This window comes from Moschus berezovskii, chromosome 8, assembly GCF_049115385.1.
Source record: "Moschus berezovskii isolate FMDL1 chromosome 8, NW_MosBer_1.0, whole genome shotgun sequence".
Taxonomy (NCBI): Eukaryota; Metazoa; Chordata; class Mammalia; order Artiodactyla; family Moschidae; genus Moschus; species Moschus berezovskii.
In genome coordinates this window covers 42,678,742-42,697,578 of record NC_142467.1, presented here as the reverse complement: position 1 = coordinate 42,697,578, position 18,837 = coordinate 42,678,742, and the positions used below count along the sequence as shown (strand labels likewise).

General features: G+C 38.9%; 1 protein-coding gene across 1 annotated transcript; it reads right to left on the bottom strand.

The window, feature by feature from the left end:
- Positions 1-493: 493 nt before the first annotated feature.
- LOC129559328 (hepatitis A virus cellular receptor 1-like) lies at positions 494-17,389 on the bottom strand. Its single transcript, XM_088838353.1, has 9 exons — positions 17,350-17,389; positions 14,988-15,326; positions 12,291-12,536; positions 12,009-12,086; positions 10,881-10,976; positions 7,366-7,421; positions 4,236-4,350; positions 3,337-3,373; positions 494-596 (listed from the first exon to the last, which is right to left on the bottom strand). Exons 1-9 carry the CDS (start codon positions 17,387-17,389, stop codon positions 494-496), a joined length of 1,110 nt encoding a protein of 369 aa, XP_088694479.1.
- Positions 17,390-18,837: the final 1,448 nt, after the last annotated feature.

Genomic DNA, 18,837 nt, shown 5'->3' with positions numbered 1-18,837 from the left:
TAAGCAGTATCACATTTGGAGTCAGTTGATTTAAAAAAAAAAAAGGACAATCATGAAATGATTGCATGTTAAGTCCTTTAAGTACCAGACTAGATGTCCTGATTCTAAGTTGTATTCAGGTATTCTTGACAGCCTTGGTAACTGAGGTAGAAGTGTTTTTTTTCTAATTCCCAATGAGAATTCTTGATGGAAAACAGGATTCATGAGGTCTACAGAGAATGTACAATTTTAAGAGGTACGTTTCATGTTTTGAAGAGACCTCTGCAATCATCAGAAAGTTTGAGCCTATTTAGTATAAAAAAAGAGAACTCTGTGACAGAGATTGACTTTACACAGTTGAGCTAGCATCACTCTACCCAGTGTCTCTGATCATAGGAATGCCATGGGAAACTGACTGAAAAATTCTGCAGCAGATTGAAAGGACACTGACACGGTATCTGGTCACTGTCTTCTACAGTCAAGGGCATAACACTTTAGAATCTGGATCCAGGACTTAGTGATAGTCATCAATAATGTAGACATTGTCTTCTGCTTCGATAGGCTTCAGAGCTGCATTTTTCAAAGCTCCAATGTGAGAATCTTTCAATGGAATCACACTGTAGAAAGAATAACATGAGTAAGAGAAAAGACACTTCTCAAGTATGAGCAACATATTTGTTTATGTTCATTGAAGCCTGGGTATTTGCCTTTCTCAGAGCCCCATTCAAACATCATACGAAATGAATAGAAGCTTCCAGAATTGTGAATATGAAGTTACAGGAAATTATTTTTAATAAGGAGGTAGAAAGTCACACCTTTTGGTTTCAAAAAACTCACACTGTTCTCTTTCAAGACACTAGTGCAATAGAACACAAAAATTTATAATCTAAGAAGACAAATACCACACATCAAATTGAAGTACTAAACCAGGATACACACTCTCAAAGATGGCCAGGAAATGGTTTGGCTGGTGTTTTTCTAGGTGAGGAATGTGACCCTTTAGCAAATGTTATTTAGTGGAATGTATCCTGTATTTAAGATAAATATTTATAAGTATTCAAAATATCAGAGCATATCAGATGTAGTAAAATTGTATTGCTTCACCTAAGTGTGTTCTAGATCACAGAATCAAAAATCACACCCTGCCATAACAGTCAAAATTAGAAAGCCATGGGTTGGGTGAGTTTTATACATTGCATGCTGACACATCGAGTGTACACAAAGGTCATTTGTGGAGTTTTGATATTAATGTTTTTTTAGAAGTTGTCTGTAGGCACTATTTTACCTAAGCCCACCCAGAAATGATATGAAATGCACTGAATCTTCACTCAGCTCTAATCTTTAAACAGATGAGTCATACATGTGTGGAAACGGGTTAGGTGTCAGCAGCTCAAAATGAGTCAACATGATATAGCTGCCCCAAAAATAACATCATGAGGAAATACACCTTTCTGGTTTTGTTTTGTCTGCTTTTCTATATTATACAGCATCTTCCTCAATAAATATTTTCTTTTCTAATTAGGTGATTAAAAACTGAAACTTTAACAAAGTAAACATTGAAAGAACAAAAATGAACTAAAAGGATGTTATCATTCATGGTTTTCTGTCTGTTCAGTTCAGTTCAGTTCAGTCGCTCTGTCGTGTCCGACTCTTAGCGACCCCATGAATCACAGCACGCCAGGCCTCCCTGTCCACCACCAACTCCCAGAGTTCACTCAAACTCACTCCAACTCACCTCCATTGAGTCAGTGATCCCATCCAGCCACCTCATTCTCTGTCGTTCCCTTCTCCTCCTGCCCCCAATCCCTCCCAGCAGCAGAGTCTTTTCCAGTGAGTCAACTCTTCTCATCAGGTGGCCAAAGTACCATCAGCTTTAGCATCAGTCCTTCCAATGAACACCCAGGACTGATCTCCTTTAGAATGGACTGGTTGGATCTCTTTGCAGTCCAAGGGACTCTCAAGAGTCTTCTCCAACACCACGCAACAACACAACTATCTGTAAGGAGTACTGTTTTTTTTTCCACTCTTGGAAGCTGACAGTAAAAAACTCCTAAAAGTCTGGTTTTGGACTCTAGGAGACCTGCTGTGTGATGTGACCTTGGATGTCACTTAACATTTCTAAACCTGTTTTCTAATTTGCAAACTGAGAATAATACTACTGCCTCTCACACAGGTTTACTGCTGTCAAGGGCATGTGAGAAATAATAAAATCCAACATCTATGGAACACTTGCAATATGCTGGAGATTATTCAAAGTGTATTTTGTGGACTGGCTCATGTGATTAACTCAGATGTAGGAAAGATTGGGTACAAACATCCAATGAAAGAGAATTAGAATAATGGATGGCAGTTAAAGAGGGATGAATTTGGATTCAAAGACTTTGCTTAAACCCCAAGCTGGACCAGATGAAGCAGTTTATTTTGTTGGAAGTAGGTAGTGGTTTCCTACCTTTACAGATGCTTGGGAAATGACTGAAGGGATGCATACAAAGAAGATTGAATTTTTTATTGGGTGAAGGGGTAAATTTGCAAAAACTGTAAATTGAAATACCAGTGAGGCCAGACAACTAATGTAAATGAACAGAGCAGGCTGGGTATGGAATGATAGGGCATGGAGGGAATCGTGGGGAGCTAGAGGCATGTCCCTACCCCCTGCCTTTGCGGGTCTTCAGCCTGGAGGTGTCTTCCTCCAGATTTTTGCAGAGCTGCCTTCTGCTTCTTTGGGGCTTACACATAGCCTACTGCCCTGCTCCAGTATTCCCCATGGTATTTCTCTGGAAGTTCTATAAGGCCCTGCCTATTCATTTATATGTTTTCTGTCTGTTCTGCTCATCTTTTCATAATATAATAGAGATTCAATATACACGCAAAAAACAAAGCACTGAATGAAATCAAATAACAAACTAAACAACCCATTCAAATGATCCCTGAAACAATATCTGCAATTTAGTTCTCTTGCTCTAAGAGATAAGGTTTGAGGTGTTATTTCTGTAGTAGTTATGACACAATTCCAGAGAAATAGAGATGCTTGAAGAAGGAAATGGCAACCCACTCCAGTATTCTTGCCTGGAGAATCCCAGGGACAGAGGAGCCTGGTGGGCTGCCGTCTGTGGGGTCGCACAGAGTCGGATATGACTGAAGCAAATTAGCAGCAGCAGCAGCAGAATAGAGATGCTAAAATCATCACTGGAAGGTTGAACAGCAATGGAGGTGCTCTATACACTAGATTTTTCAGGATCCAGAGTATTTAATGGAGAACTTGGAAGGAAAAGAGGAGAGGGACAGAGAAATTTTCCTTATGTTCACTAGAGTAAGAACATCAAAAGGCATTATTAACACAAACCATTTCAAACTTACCGTAGTAGCTCAACCTTGCTACCCAGGCAAAAATATCCTAAATTGAGGGAAAAATGAAGAGAAAATTAAACATGCAAGCCAAAGAGTACATGAGATTTTTTTTCCAAACCAGTATATTATTATGATTATTACTTTGAGTACAGCTCTCAAGAGTCTAAAAAAAATTAATTTAGAAGAAAGAATATTTTTAAAAAAAAAAAAAAAATCAATCTGGACCCTAACCTGATAACTCCAGGTAACTTCTCTTGAATCTCTAGGAGCCAAGTAAGCCCCTTGGTATAGAGTATCTTGTGATTCGTAGGTTTAGTGTATTGACCTACATGCCCTAGCTTACTTTAATGCCATTATATTTCACTGAAAAAAAACCTGAATATTGAGTTTCTCCCATACATGACAGGTTTTACGCACACATACACACACAACTGGTAGAAGGAGACCAGGAGGCGTTGGATGACTGTCATGTGAAATCCTTTGTTCTTCTCCTAGCTCTGAAATCATGTACCCTCCTAAATGTCTCTTGCACTTCTTCTATTAAGTGGGTGTTATAAAATCATCAACAGTTTTACCCCCGATAGGGATAAAAATTTGTTATTGAGGGAATGGGAAAAGAACAAATGGGAGGGAACAAATCTTGTATATTACAGTGGCTTTTGACTTCCAAATCTCAACTTTACACAACCAATGCTTATTTCTCCGTACTTAATTTCTCCTATGGAGAATTTAAATATCATGTTTATGGAACAATAAATTTAAGATAAATAAAAAAAGAACAAGGTAAGAACCAAGGAAGTTATGTGAAACTGATATCATATGGAATGTATAGCTACATGCATTTAGCTCAAGAATACTCCTGTGGGCTCAAAAATATTTCTGAATATTTCAGTACTGAGGTGACTTACTTCTCCTAATCAAGAATACCACAAACATGAGCAACAATGCCAAAATAGCAACAGAGATTCCAATGTAGACTCCCTTGTTGGTGCTCATCCATGTTTCTTGTGCCAGCGCCGCAGGCTATAGAAACATCAGCAGATCAAACACAAAACAGAAAAATAAAACAACCCTGTTAGAGTTATAGGCAGAAAACATTTCAGAAAATAATATACCCAGACACATTATTGTTTATTGGCCCCTGGATAGTTCTGGATCATGGGGGGTAAGACCAAATGATGTAAAGTTATAGCCTTAAAATGAAATTCTAAGACAACTCAAAATTCAAAATGTATTTGGGGGTGGTGGAAATGTTTACATCTTACTTGCGGTGGTATTCAGAAAAGGGTACAGATTGGTCAAAACTCAAACTGTGTGCTTCAAATGAGTGTCCTTTATTATTATTATTTACACATATTGTAGAAATAATAAGCTCTTTTCATAAATGATCCTCTTACGATACTAATAAAAAACAATTTTGGTTCCTATATAAGTTGCCATGGTGGTGCTATTTGAATGTGTTCAGTTCCTGAAACTGGCCATTAATTTAAAAACTTTCTTGAACTAGAATTCAAGATTCTATGTCTTTATAAATGGGCATGAAAGTAGCTGCTCAGATTCATGGCTCTGCTTAACAATTAAAATGCTGTGCAATTGGGAAAAAATTCCTAGTGTGAGGGATCATGACTTCCAGGACTAAACCCAAAATATACCAGGCCATCATGCTTGCCTCCTTTACATAGTTTAATTCTAATTCTAAAGATGTCCCACCAGGTAGGTATTTTAACAGAAAGGTAGTGGAAAATTAGAGAAAAAGATTAAGTCTCAAGTCTCCTCCTGCATAAGAGTTTAATCTCTGGAGTCAGAATCCCAGATTAACTTTTATTTAGTTGCTCTGTGACCCTAGAAAGTTATTTAGCCTCTCCAAACCTCTTTTTCTGTCAAATGCAGATTAAATGGGTTCTTGGGCAAGGTACTTCAGGTACCACCTGATAAACACTAGAGGAATACAGAGGAGGGTGACCTAGCCTCTGAGCTGTCCTTGCCTAAACGGAAAACAGTCGGTGCCTTGGGAGGGAAAAGCTGTGTTATCACCTTACTTGTGGGAGGGAAAGCAGTTAGATGGAACACAGGGTTACAGGAAGCAGTCTTTGCTTGCTTTTTAAAAAATATTATGTTACATAAAAACTGGAAGTTCATTTTAGAGTGTGCAGCTCAGGATAAGAAAGGAAAACAAAAATCAACCATAATTTCAACATCCAGAAATAGTTACTATTACCATTTTTCATTACATACTCTTCTAGAATTTTATCTTTCTAGTACTTTTCTTAACAGACACAGTTACCGCATCCAATGTATACTACACTATATACATCATTTTATTTTGTATCTATAACCTATATATAATGGTTTTTTTGCTTCATTTTTGGCAATGTTACATGGCATGTGGGATCTTAGTTCCCTAATCAGCCATCGAACCTCTACTTACTTCATTGGAGGCATGAAGTCTTAATCATTGGACTGTCAGGGAAGTCCCAATGCTATCTGTAAAGTTAGTTTTTTCATTTAACAATTGACACTGTCTTCTCATGCCAGTAAGTACACTGCAGTGACAACATTTTTAATGGCAATAAATGGGCATGCTTAATTGATGTTATTAATCTCTTATTATTGAATGTTTAGGTTGTTTATAACATTTTCATGATTATAAACAGCAGCAATGTATATCTTGTCTTATACATCTTTGTGTATATTATACATCCATTCTCTCCTTAAGATGCAGCTTAAGAAATTGACCTACTGGGTGGATATATATGCCGCTTGGTTTCAAGATTCCTGGGAGACACCTTGATATCTTCATGGTCAAAACACGAAAGTCCCACGATTGTGCTACCACCTATTGTGAACTTGCTTCTATATTGCTCACATTATATAGAAGAGATTAATTGCTACTAAATATACCTGTCCTGCAGGTAACTGAGGTCAAAAACAATCATCATTCAGAGTGTTTGTTTCTTTTTTTTTTAACTAGAATAAGTCTGACTGACATGACATTTACATGGTGGCAGTTCTGCTATTTAACAAGCACAAACAAATTCACCCCATATCCATCAGATCAATCAGTACCCATATCATCAGAGTGATTACAATCTTTCATATCATTCCTACGTGGTAGTGTTCTCATTGTCACTAAGTTATGCAATATAAGGCCATTTGACGTCACATTAACCCCACTTTGCTTGAACTTGAATTTCTCTTACAATGTCCATGCTGCAATTTCTCACCACTTGCAATCAAGATCATTCTCATACCTGAATCTGTTCATGTTTTTTGCTTCTAAGAGTTATTTGCACATAGTGAAAGGAAAGTTGTTTCACCCAAGGAAGCTAAAGTAAAAATGTCACTGATAAATTATTCTAACTTACACACAAAGATGAGGCTTTGATGAACATCATGAGACTATAATCCCTTGGATTGTTCCCAAGCTAATTGTGGGAAATGTCCAAAAACAAATTACAGAATCAAAGTTGTTGAAGACCTTAGGACCTTAATATGTCATCATATGGGGAGGATTATATACAGAAAGATTCAGCAGTGGCCTCAAAATTTCTCTATAGGAGGAAAATTGGATTGGAAAAGCATATTAGGGGGCCTATGTTTAAGGAACCACACTTTCATTGACATAGTATTTTTGGTGGGGATGGCTCCCATTCCACTACATCAATTCAAGGCATGTTATTTCTCTAACAATGATCTAAGTCTTTCTTGGTACGTAATGTTAAGTCACTATGCCTGAATTAATTTACTCTTTTTTTTCTTGTTTTCTGGTCAGGAGAAATTCTGTCTTGGGTGTGTATGTGTGTCTTAGTAAAATATCACTTTTCAGGTATTTCTAACAAAGTAGTGCATCTATATAGACTTGTAAAATTAATTAAAGTATCCCTATTTAAGAGGCAAATTCTTTTCTTCCTTTATTTTTTAAATTAGAAAGAATCAATCTGTGGACTAGTCTAACAATAATAATCTCTAAATGTAACTTGATTCAAGAAGAGACATATAAGTGAATCAGGCTAATAAAATAGGAAGGAATATGCTTACAGTTTGATTGCTATGCCAATGGGGATCTGGAGACTGTGTCACAGTGCCATTTCCATCTGCTCAACAAGAAAGAGAATTAAGAAGAATTACAAAAAGATATTGAACTTTCCTGCAAACACCAAATATATTTACACTGCCTTCTGGTAATGAAGGGAAAGTTGAATAATCATATGGCCTAATGCTGTAGGCATGCCAAGAGTAATACCAAGACTCAGAGGTAAAGCGTCTGCCTCCAATGCGGGAGACCCGGGTTCGATCCCTGGGTCGGGAAGATCCCCTGGAGAAGGAAACGGTAACCCACTCCAGTATTCTTGCCTGGAGAATCCCATGGACGGAGAAGCCTGGTAGGCTACAGTTCATGGGGTCACAAAGAGTCGGACACAACTGAGTGACGGAATGGAACGGAACATTTATGAATTTAACTAGTAAGGTTGTGCTTCTTAACCATTTTTCATGGACCCTTTGAAAATGAACTGTTTTTTAATTTCTCCCTATGGGGGAAAAAATGCATGTTCAAAGAAAATTTACTGACAATTTTAGACAAGTCAGAGTGACCCATTCTCAGAACTAGGTTAAAAATTACCACTTACAGATAAAGAATCAATATTTTCATGGCAGCTCAGAAAGTTCCAGTGAGTGCTCAGAGGTCATTACACATCTAAAGAGCAGAACCACTGTTCAAAATGAACATTACATTGGTTTTACATTCAAAATGTGAGTAAAATACACTAAGATACCTCAAACAGGTGACATCCAACTCCTACATTCTATGCCAGTGTGCCCAGACACTGACCCAAAGGTGCTTTAGAAAATATCTTACATCACTCCCAAGGTCAGTATACCTTATACTACCTGCTGCTGCTGCCGCCGCCAAGTCATTTCAGTAGTGTCCGACTCTGTGCAACCCCATAGACGGCATCCCACCAGGCTCCGCCGTTCATGGGATTCTCCAGGCAAGAACACTGGAGTGGGTTGCCATGTCCTTCTCCAATGCATGAAAGTGAACAGTGAAAGTGAAGTAAAATCCCAATATAAAAGGATACTATACCTTAAAGTTTTGAATGTCCAAATTTTAATAGTGTTTTGAAATATCTCTTTTGTCACACAGAACATATACTGTTGGCCTTTCTAAGCAACTATAGGTCAAACGCAGGATTCTCTCTTTACTGAGTATCTATTATATACAAGCACTTAACATCCTTATACCAATTTTCTTAATCCAAAAATTTAGATGAGGTGCTAAAATGGTTGAAGTTTCCAATTCTACTAAAGGACAAGAGCCTTAGCTCATAACCACTGCACACATGATGTTACCATTCAATGAAAATACTGCAGGTCTCAGAGATTCACATATGACTGACAGAGTTATAAAACCATCATTTTCTAATGGTAGTGAAAATGAAGTAACCATATTTCCCCTAAGTTTTCACAGTTTACACTACTGTATCTACAATTTAAACATTCCAATGCTACTTATTCAAGAGACAAACAGAGTATCTACAATCTAGTCTCTGTGTATGACTTATGTTATAACCTTAAATCCTTAAGCTATAGAATGAGTGTTGTAAAAAAAATAGCAAGGACTTGAGTCAGATAAAACTTGAATTCAATGCTGACATGTCACTTACCAATGTGACCTTGATCGATGTCCTTTACATACACATTATATACATATGCACGTAAATGTATGTATTTATATTTCTAGCTGAGGTAACCGTGAACTACAAGCTGTTGATAGCACCCATCTCATAAAGTTGTCACATTAGATGATGCATGTAAGGTGCTTAACACCATATTAAACAAATATCAGGTATCACAATTATGTTGCTATATAAAAATAGGAGCAATGGGGAAGGGACACCACACAATGGACTTTCAAAATATTATGTCCTTCACTCCTTAAAACATGTAGTGAGGAATGAAAAAACTTGCCCATGGGTGTGCAGCTTGAAACTGCCATGGGCAGGCAGTTGAATTGGAAGCTGTTGATCTCCAAAGTAGAACTAAATGTTCTCCTCAGTCTGGCAATGGCAAGAAATAAACCTGCCCTGAAAGAATTAAATGAGATAATATACAACAATTTGTTGGCACATGCATCTGAAAAGGTAGGTGCAGGCCATATGAAAACCAAAATTCCTTCTGGACTAACATTCTTTGCTTTGTGAGGCTTTAACCCACTGAAGTGTGACTCGGGCACTGTGAGGATTTTGGCAAAATGGCCTCAGACATGCTGCCAAGATGGCAGCAGTCACAGAAGTCGTGGGGACACAGCTGCTCCAATGTCTGTTCCATGCTGGCAAGTCTACCTTGACCAAGTTTTAGTGACATATTTTAGAGAACGATTTCCCATTTTCTACTTTGTTCTTCCTCTTAGCCTAAAAGTATGGGGTACAGTTGCTCTAATGCTCATACCTGTATTTTTATCTGCTTTCTCTTTGTTTCTGTGCCAAGAAAGAGTTCACACCAACGATTCCACTTTTAAAACCAAATGTCACTATTAGCTAATTTCAATTAAATTGGTCCCTCTCTGAGTCCCACTGCATGTCCATTTTCAATTAAGAGCTTCCTTGAATGATTGGCAAAATAGGCCACCCTGGGTGTCTGCTACAGATTAGCACCTCCTGAGCATGATGAATCATATGCACAAGTCTTACAAAGTCTGACCTTGTTTGGATGCTTCACAGGCACATGGACAAATAAGCCAGTTCTGCATTACAAAGGGGTTCACATGTGGCACTCTCCAAATTTACCACCATAGGTAACAGAGTTAGCTGGGAAAGATGACAATTCAATATCATCTTTCTCCATTACAGGACAAACAGATTAATCTTACATCTCAAAAGAATATGCACTTCCCGAAACTAGGGAGAACTGGGAGACTTTTGGAGAGGAATAGCACAATCCTAGTGGGGCCTGCCTCTTTGGTTCTGGTGTCCATGTCCTCAACCCAATTCAAAGTGTCCATGTGAAATGAAAGCTCGACAAGGCAGCAGGGGAGCCTCCTGGCTCAGTGTAGTTTCTGGGGCTTAGAGGAAGCATAAACAGGTGACCAGTTTGGTCTGGACCATTTTGGATTTAATTGTTTTAAGGCTGTCTCCAGGGAAGTACACCTAGAAGTAAGTTGAAAGACAAGGCTGATTCATTTTATTTAGATATATGTGGATATGCATGTGGATGGTCCCAAATCATCCAAGCTGCCTATGTCACTCAAATGTACATATTTCTGGGCATTCTAAGTAGCCGTCATAGTTGCCACTCTATCACTTACCTTGTAACTCTGTCCCCAGATCTTTATCTCAAAAGCTTGTAAGAATAAGTAACATTTCCTCCATTTTCCAAAGGATAAAAACAGATTCAAAGAGGGTAATTTGTTCAAGTTGCATAACTGAGTGAAATAGCCATTGTTGGCATTCAAGTCATGCTTGTCTTATTTTAAAATATGTGCTCTTAACAATGTGCTAATATTTCTCAAAATTTGAATGCTCCCAGGTGTTCAGGAAAGAAACCGAAGTTACCTGTTGAACAAGAGTGCCACGGTGAGCTGGTTATGTTTGTTTCATACAGGGTAGTAGACTGGGTTTCTGCTGTCTGAGTTGGAGAAGATAAAGAAGCTATAGGAATGACAAGAACAGAAAAATAGTGTTCAATTAGTGGAGGAAAACTTATACCCCCAGCAGAAATAACAAACAAAACTAAATCAGAAGTTATCCTTTGACTCTTTCTTAGAAATATATTAATAGGTGTCCTTGAGGTATTATCCTGCTATGTAGGCATTTCGTTATCATGAATAAATCTGATCTAGATAATGATCTGAGAGCTTAACAACAGAATTATGTCACTTTTTATACTTCTTTTGTTGTTCAGTTGCTAAGTCGTGTCCGACTCTTTGCAACCCCATGACTGCAGCATGCCATGTTTCCCTGTCCTTCTCTGTCTCCTGGAGTTTGCTCAAACTCATGTCCATTGAGTCAGCAATACTGTCTAACCATCGCATTCTCTGCCACCCTCTTCTTCTTTTGCCTTCAATCTTTCCCAGCATCAGGGTCTTTTCCAAAGAGTCAGCTGTTCGCATAAGATGGCCAAAGTATTGGAGCTTCAGCTTTAGCATCAGTCCTAGGGTTGTCATAAGAATTAAGGGGCTTAATAATTATAAAGCAGTTACTATGTTTCCTGACACAGGAAACAGAGTAAGCATTAACTTCACTGAAATCTTATCCTCAAGTGTTGGGATAGGCTTCAAAATGGATTAAATGATCTCTATTTAGAAATCCTATAAGACAGAATCTCATTCATTTGGCCCTCTTCTGGCACCCTTATTTTTTCCTCATAATTCTATGTTAAACTGGGCTGAATGCACCATCCTTCTAAGATGTCCACAACTAGTGGTCTGGTTTTTTATTTTGCTATTAATGATTCCTTTGAGAATCTAATAAAAACCATAGGTCCCTCTCACTCTGAAAATGCTTAAAGAAACAAAAGATGAATACAAGAGGGTAAAAGTGGTTCACAGATGCTGTGAAGCCAGGTTTGGAAACTTGTTAAGAATCCCTACCCTAGACTGTACATCTGCCTTAACATCGTGCCCTGGATGGTGCATATCCCCTACTTTAAAAACTTCCGCACTTAGAAATACTTTTGCTTACCTGGCTGGAGGTCCTTTGTGGGCACTGGCATTGGAAGAGCAGAAGTAGAGGACCTCGTTGTCACTGGAGCAGTGGTGACTGTCACGGTTGGAGTAGTGGTGTTGATTGTTGTTGGCACAGCAGTGGTGGTGGTTGTTGGACCAGTGGTGACCATTGTGGTTGGAGTTGTGGTAGCTGTTGTTTTAGGGGTAGCAGTGGTGGTTGTTGGAGGAGTGGTAGTCGTTGGAGTAGTAGTAATGGTTGTCTTTCTTGAAGTGGTGGTGGTTCTTGGTGTAGTGGTGCTGGTGGTAGTGGTTGTTGGAGGAGTGGTGGTGGTTGTCTTCCTTGTAGTGGTTGTTCTTGGAGTAGTGGTGGTTGTCTTTCTTGTAGTGGTTGTTCTTGGAGTAGTGGTGGTGGTTGTCTTTCTTGTAGTGGTTGTTCTTGGAGTAGTAGTGGTTGTCTTTCTTGTAGTGGTGGTTCTTGGAGTAGTGGTGGTAGTTGTTGTTGTAGTAGTAGTGGTGGTGGTTGTTGTTGTTGTTGTAGGTGGAGCTAGAAATCAACATGAAAGCAGGGATTCATCAAGCAGCAGGAAGCAAGAGACTCGTGCTGGGCCTGTGCACCAACACAGCCAAGGAGACTGTCCCCAGGCAGAACTCAGCACTTATCTCCCATGAACTCCAAGTTCTTGTCATTGGTCAACTAGAATCTGTGACTAAGCAAGGAGTGAAGACATGGTCACAACAAGGCAACACCTGCATTTAAATGATGATATTTCGGGAGGTGTTGATATCAAAAAATGACACATGGGATTTGTGTTGAAGCACTTTGTAAAGACTAGTCATACATATCAGATTTACATATCTTCCTAAACATCTGTGAGGGAGGGAAAAGTGTCTAGAGCCTGAAGCTCTTTGTCCTCTCAGCAGTACATGACTAGAACCCAAATAGTAGTTTCCAAGCACCAGGATATTGACCAAGTAAATAACATTCACTTCTGTCAATTCTAAGGGTACCCTCCCAACATATCTGCAACCCAAATGTGGATTAATTCACATCATTAACATACGCTGGATAACATAGATGCCATATGCCACCTGAGAAGCCCTAAAAACAGTCATAGATAGCATATACATGAATGGATGGGGCTGTGTTCTAACAAACCTTTATTTATTAAAAAAAAAAAAAAACAAAACTATTGGTGAGCTTATTTTATAATCTGATCTGGTCCTATGGCTAGAGTATGCTGACCTGGGTCTAACAGTATAGTTAAAGATTTTGAAGAACAGTGCAGTCTCAATCCCCTCCCTTCAGTTTGAAATGAAACCTAAGAAAAAGAGGAAGCAAGAAAATAATCTGATCAAAGGAGGATAACCAGGAGGAAATTTAATCAGCTTGTTTCACTAATGTGTCTTGCTCAGGAGTAAATATTTCCTAAGGAAGAAGCTAGGACACTAAGGCTAGGAAAAGCTGCTGAGGAAGAGCCCTAAGAGAGGGTGAAAGTAAGCTCATTCTGTGAAAAGTGCAAGAAAACTTAAGTAAAGTATTGAGTTGGAGGCAGAGAGTCACTTTGGCTCAGTTTGAACCCGTTTCCCACTGGACAGAGCAGTGACTTTGCAAATATTCATTTATTAAAGAATTTATAAGCACTATAAATGTCCCCTATTAATTTCTGTCTTCCTCCAGACCAATCATATAATTTCACAACTCCAAAAATAATCTTGTCTCCACACACAGCCTCCTGCCCCATGTGTACAGCACCAGCATCTGTTGGCTTTCTTAAATTGCCTCCCAGATGTTTTCCCAGAGTCAGCTATTTTCTGCATCAGACTTGACCTTATTTTACTTGCCATCATCAAATAAGCTAAGTGTCCCTGATGAAGTTAAGAAAAATTATGAAATTGAAATATCAAGTTCATTTAAATGAAAAAAGAGACCTAGTTTATAAAGGCTCTGAGTATTGGGTTCTGTTTTCATTAGAAACTTTAGTGGGAGAATGCTTACTATGAAAGAGCACCAGAGACCAGGAAATCCTTTCAAACCTGCTCCTTTCACCAAGTTGTAAGAAAAATTGAAATGTCTACATCAAGATAGAAAAACATAAACTTCCCAGACTTTTGGATTTCACAAAATTCTTAAAAGCCAAAAGTGAGCAGTTATTGAGATGAAAATGTTCTCATATTGCAATAGGGAGATTTTAATTTTTAAACAAGCAATTTAGTGATATGATGTGAGTGAAAGTGAAAGTCACTCAGTTGTGTGCAACTCTTTGCAACTCCATGGACTAGAGAGTTCATGGGATTCTCCAGGCCATAATACTGGAATGGGTAGCCATTCTCTTCTCTCAGGGATCTTCCCAACTCAGGGATCGAACCCAGGTCTCCCACATTGCAGGCTGATTCTTTACCAGCTGAACCATGATATGGTGTGAATTGTGATTCAAAAATCCAAGAGTAGAGGGAGGGGATGAAACTATATTATAGACTCTTTCAATGTATATGCAACAAAACTGAGTTGACAATTGTCAAAACCAAACGATACATCCATTTGACAGGACCTTATATTATCTGTTTTATATGTGTGAAACTCTCTATGAGTCTTAAAATGTTAAGAAAGAACTTTTGAAAATTATCCGAAGAAATGACCTCAGAGAAAAGGTCAGATTTTCAAGAAGAAGAAATTCAGCTCCATAAAAATACTCACTATATCTCAGTGTGGAACAGTGAATGCTTTTTCGTGAACCAACTAGTATTCCTGAAGCACTGCTTCAGGAGAGAGTTTGCCGACTGGGAAGATCCTCTAGCCTATGGTCTTGAATCAAGGTTAGTCTTAACACTTCACTCTACACAAATACAAGATATTCAGTTGAAGAGTTATTAGAAAACAAGATCATAGGAAACTTTTCTTTTCCTACTAAAGGAAAAGAAAGTTAATATCAAACAGAAAACTCCTATCTCTGTGAACCCACAGGTAGTGATCAAAGAAGTAGGAAGATAAGCTCACCTGGATTGATCCTCAACTCTAGGGTGGTTTTTATGTCATTGAACCACCCTCTCACCTCAATCCGGCAACAATACAAGCCACTGTCAGATACGGCAGCATTGTTTATGGTCAAAGACACATCCCTTCCACCAATATTTCCATTTAGCTGATAACGTCCATTCCTCCGATAGGTGACTCTGTATCCATCAGTCCAGATGATATTAGTTCCACACTGCAACCAAGGACATGACCCTCGGCCCCAACACATGCTTGTGACTTCTCCATTATAGTAGCAGGGTAGAGTGACAGACTGACCCGCCACTCCAGTCACTCGATGGTAAGAATTTACACCATCTGTAAATAAACAGAAACCAGAGCATGAGGTCTCAAAATTTTAACTTTTATTTTCACTTTGTTCTTTATATAGCTTATGTCGTTTGAAATTATCTAACTGTATCTTGAGTTTTTAAATTTAATATATGCATTTTTCTTATAAACATATTCTTTAGAAGTGTTATTATTAACCAGATATATTGGAAGATGAAACATCATATAAACATTTTTCTGTATTCAGGATTACTTCCTACTAGGACAGATTTATGAGAGAAAGTATCACGATAAAGGGCAGAAATACATTCAGTCTTTTGGTGAATATGATTCAAATTCCTTTCCAAAAGGTTTGAAACAAATGACACTCCAGTAATGCATCAGTATGTGTGCATTTTATCCTGTGTTTGACAGGTATCTGCTTATAAATGTTAATACATACATGTGATGGCTTTTCCTCTCCCCTAGATTCAATCACTGTCTCAGCTGAAATCTGACTTTAAAACTTTTAAAATTTTGATTTTCAATTTTATTGCAATTTTTAAATGGCTGGCAAAAAATTTCACCTCACAAATCTTCTCTAAGTTAAAGAAAAAATAGATAATATTCTACTTACAGCACCATTGGCTAGAAGGCAGAAGCCTAGTAAACTCTTTAGAAATCAGTTTTTAGAAAAAAGGGTTTATAATACTCTCAGAAGGAACTGAGGTTTATAATGCGCTTTGTTGTTTTTGTTTAGTTGCTAAGTTGCACTGGACTCTTTGCCACCCCATGGACTGTAGCCTCCCAGACTCCTCTATTCATGGAATTTCCCAGGCAAGAATACTGGAGTGGGTTGCCATTTCCTTCTCCAGGGGATCTTCCCGACTCTGGGATCAAACCCATGTCCCTTGCATTGGTAGGTGGGTTCTTGAGCCACCTGGGAAGCCCATCATGGGATTGAGGATCGATTTAAAAAAATTCAAGCACGGATCCCTTCTTGTGAGTTGATGACTGTCCTGCAATGGAGCACTGTCCAGTTAGCCAGGTGAAACCAAGTAATTGGACGATATTCCATCAAATATTAAACTTTACCTTTAAAAGCAAACAGGCAGGAAAACTCTCTCCTGCAGCAGTGGTTTAAAAAACTGTATTGCCAAATGAAGTCTGAGTGGCCCTTAAACGAAATCTGAGATTCAACAACCAGTCATAGTTAGAACCGGGCTGTACGTCTGGGAAATGCTCTGGGAATAAAACACTCATCGCTATATAAAATAGCTTTTATTACTGGGATTCTGATTATATGTAATTTTGCTTAATATCATTTTTGAATTATAAAGGTAATTTATGCTGATTATAGAAATTTGTCACAGAATATAATTTTTAAATGTACTTTTCCTCATATTCCTACCTCTGGAGATTTTTTTTAAACTTACTCCTAAAAATTTCCCTTATCTCATAGAATGTTAAAATATGAGGTAAATTAAATAAGTTTATTAAAAATTAAATTTTTTTATTGACTAAAAAAATTTTTGGCCACATGACACCGCATGTGGGATCTTAGTTCCCCAACCAGGGATAGAACTCGTGCTTCCTGCATTGGAAACACAAAGTTTTAACCACTGGAAAACCAGGGAGGTTAAACAGTCACACGTGGTTAAAAACATCAAAAAGTACAAAATGGTACAATAAAGGACTTGTCTCCTTCCCAGCCATCCCCATTTCCTCTTCCCACCCTCGTCCACGGTTACTCTTTCTTACATGCACTTGAGTAGTTCATGCATACACAACCACCCACCTACTCTTTTTTTTATATTTAAACACAAATGGCAACATAAGCTGTACTGTACTGCAGCATGCCTTATTCACCTACCCGTAGATTTTTTAATTCTTAGAATTTAAACAATTTCTTTGGCTTAAGGTTTCAGCTTGGTTCTGTGCTCACTAGTGGGTCCCATTACCTTCGACAAAGCCCTAGGTGTTAACCTCTACGTTCCTCTACCACACCCACACACCCCCTACACCACCCTCTACATCCTTGGGGTTCCAAAGCACAATCCACCTATTCACTTACCTGGCAGGAGTAGGAGGCCCAGGATGGCTACCCAAGGATGCATTGGCCTGAAGGAAAGAGAAAGCAGACTGCTTGGTGTGGCCCTCAATCAGATGGTCTCAGAACAAGTCTTAATTCTCAGATTGCAACTTCTCCCTTCACCCTTACACGGTGAATCACATAAGCCTGCCTGCTGGAAGAAAGACCACACTTGCAAATGCTTCAGCTCTCTGTCTGCTCCAGGTGACTGACAGCTCTGCCCCTTCCAAAAGACAGGCAAAGCTGTCCTCTGAAACAGTCCCTACTTACCCAGCTCCTCTCCTACACTTAGAGTCCAAACTGACTCTAGATGCTGACGGAGGAGATTAGGGAGCAAACACAAGGAAATGAGAGGAAGCAGGGAACTCCAGAGCAAAGACCAGACTTCCCATGGCAAAGGTACACTTAGCCTTCAAGATGAGTCACCTGGCGTTCTGGTGAGAGGAGGGTACTTCTTCCTTTGTGGTCACAATGGCTAGTCCCCAGCCTTAGTTAAATCATCAAATGTCCAGTGAACTAAGAACTGAGAGTTGTGAGTTTCACTTATGGCTCAGGAGACTGCCTCTCAGTTAGCTCTAAGGAACCACGCCCAAGAGGGTTGGAGAGATAAGCTTAAGTGTGATTTTGGAGAAGTTACAATCAAACATCTCAGTAGAAGGTTGCCACTAGGTACAAGAAACAAATACCTCAATTAACGCCTTTAGGGTTTTTCTAAGTACAATAAGATGAAACTTGGATTCATAAAATTTTCTCCTGTAAACATCTATCTGAAGGCCTGTTTTACCAGTTTTCCCAGAGCACAGAGTACTTCATTTTGGATCACTGCACTGAATTCCTTTCAGGGTATATTGAGTATCAGTGACTACAATGGTTAGTGACTTAATTCTTATAGAACCAGATGGCTAGGGACATTCCTTAGCTGGCAGTGCCCCCTCATGGTTATAAATTCAATTATGATTTAGGAGGCAGTTCATGACCACTTTATCCCATAGTGCAGAGAATACCTTTTTCTCAGTCAGGCCAGTATTTTGATGATCTTCAGTGTACTCTTACTGGACTGCTGCTGCTGCTGCTAAGTCACTTCAGTCATTTCTGACTCTGTGTGACCCCATAGACGGAAGCCCACCAGGCTCCCCCGTCCCTGGGATTCTCCAGGCAAGAACACTGGAGTGGGTTGCCATTTCCTTCTCCAATGTGTGAAAGTGAAAAATGAAAGTGAAGTCGCTTAGTCGTGTCCGACCCTTAGCGACCCCACGGACTGCAGCCTACCAGGCTCCTCCATCCATGGGATTTTCTGGGCGAGAGTACTGGAGTGGCTTGCCATTGCCTTCTCCGACTAGGCACTGCTAATAGTAGCCAAAAGGCTTTGGACCACATGTCTTTCAAATCTGTTTTGGTCCAGGCAAAATCCCGTGTTTTTTCTTCCCATATGTAGAGCTACACTATTACAATCTTGAGTTCATAAATAAATAT

Bases quoted from the DNA above. Each gene is read 5' to 3' on its own strand.
- LOC129559328 (XM_088838353.1), bottom strand. From the start codon at position 17,389: ATGCATCCTTGGGTAGCCATCCTGGGCCTCCTACTCCTGC. The intron at 10,977-12,008 runs GTAAGCAAAAGT...TCATTCCTATAG, and splicing joins CACAAAGGACCTCCAGCCAG to CTTCTTTATCTTCTCCAACT. The intron at 3,374-4,235 runs GTAAGTCACCTC...CCCTCAATTTAG, and splicing joins GGTATTCTTGATTAGGAGAA to GATATTTTTGCCTGGGTAGC.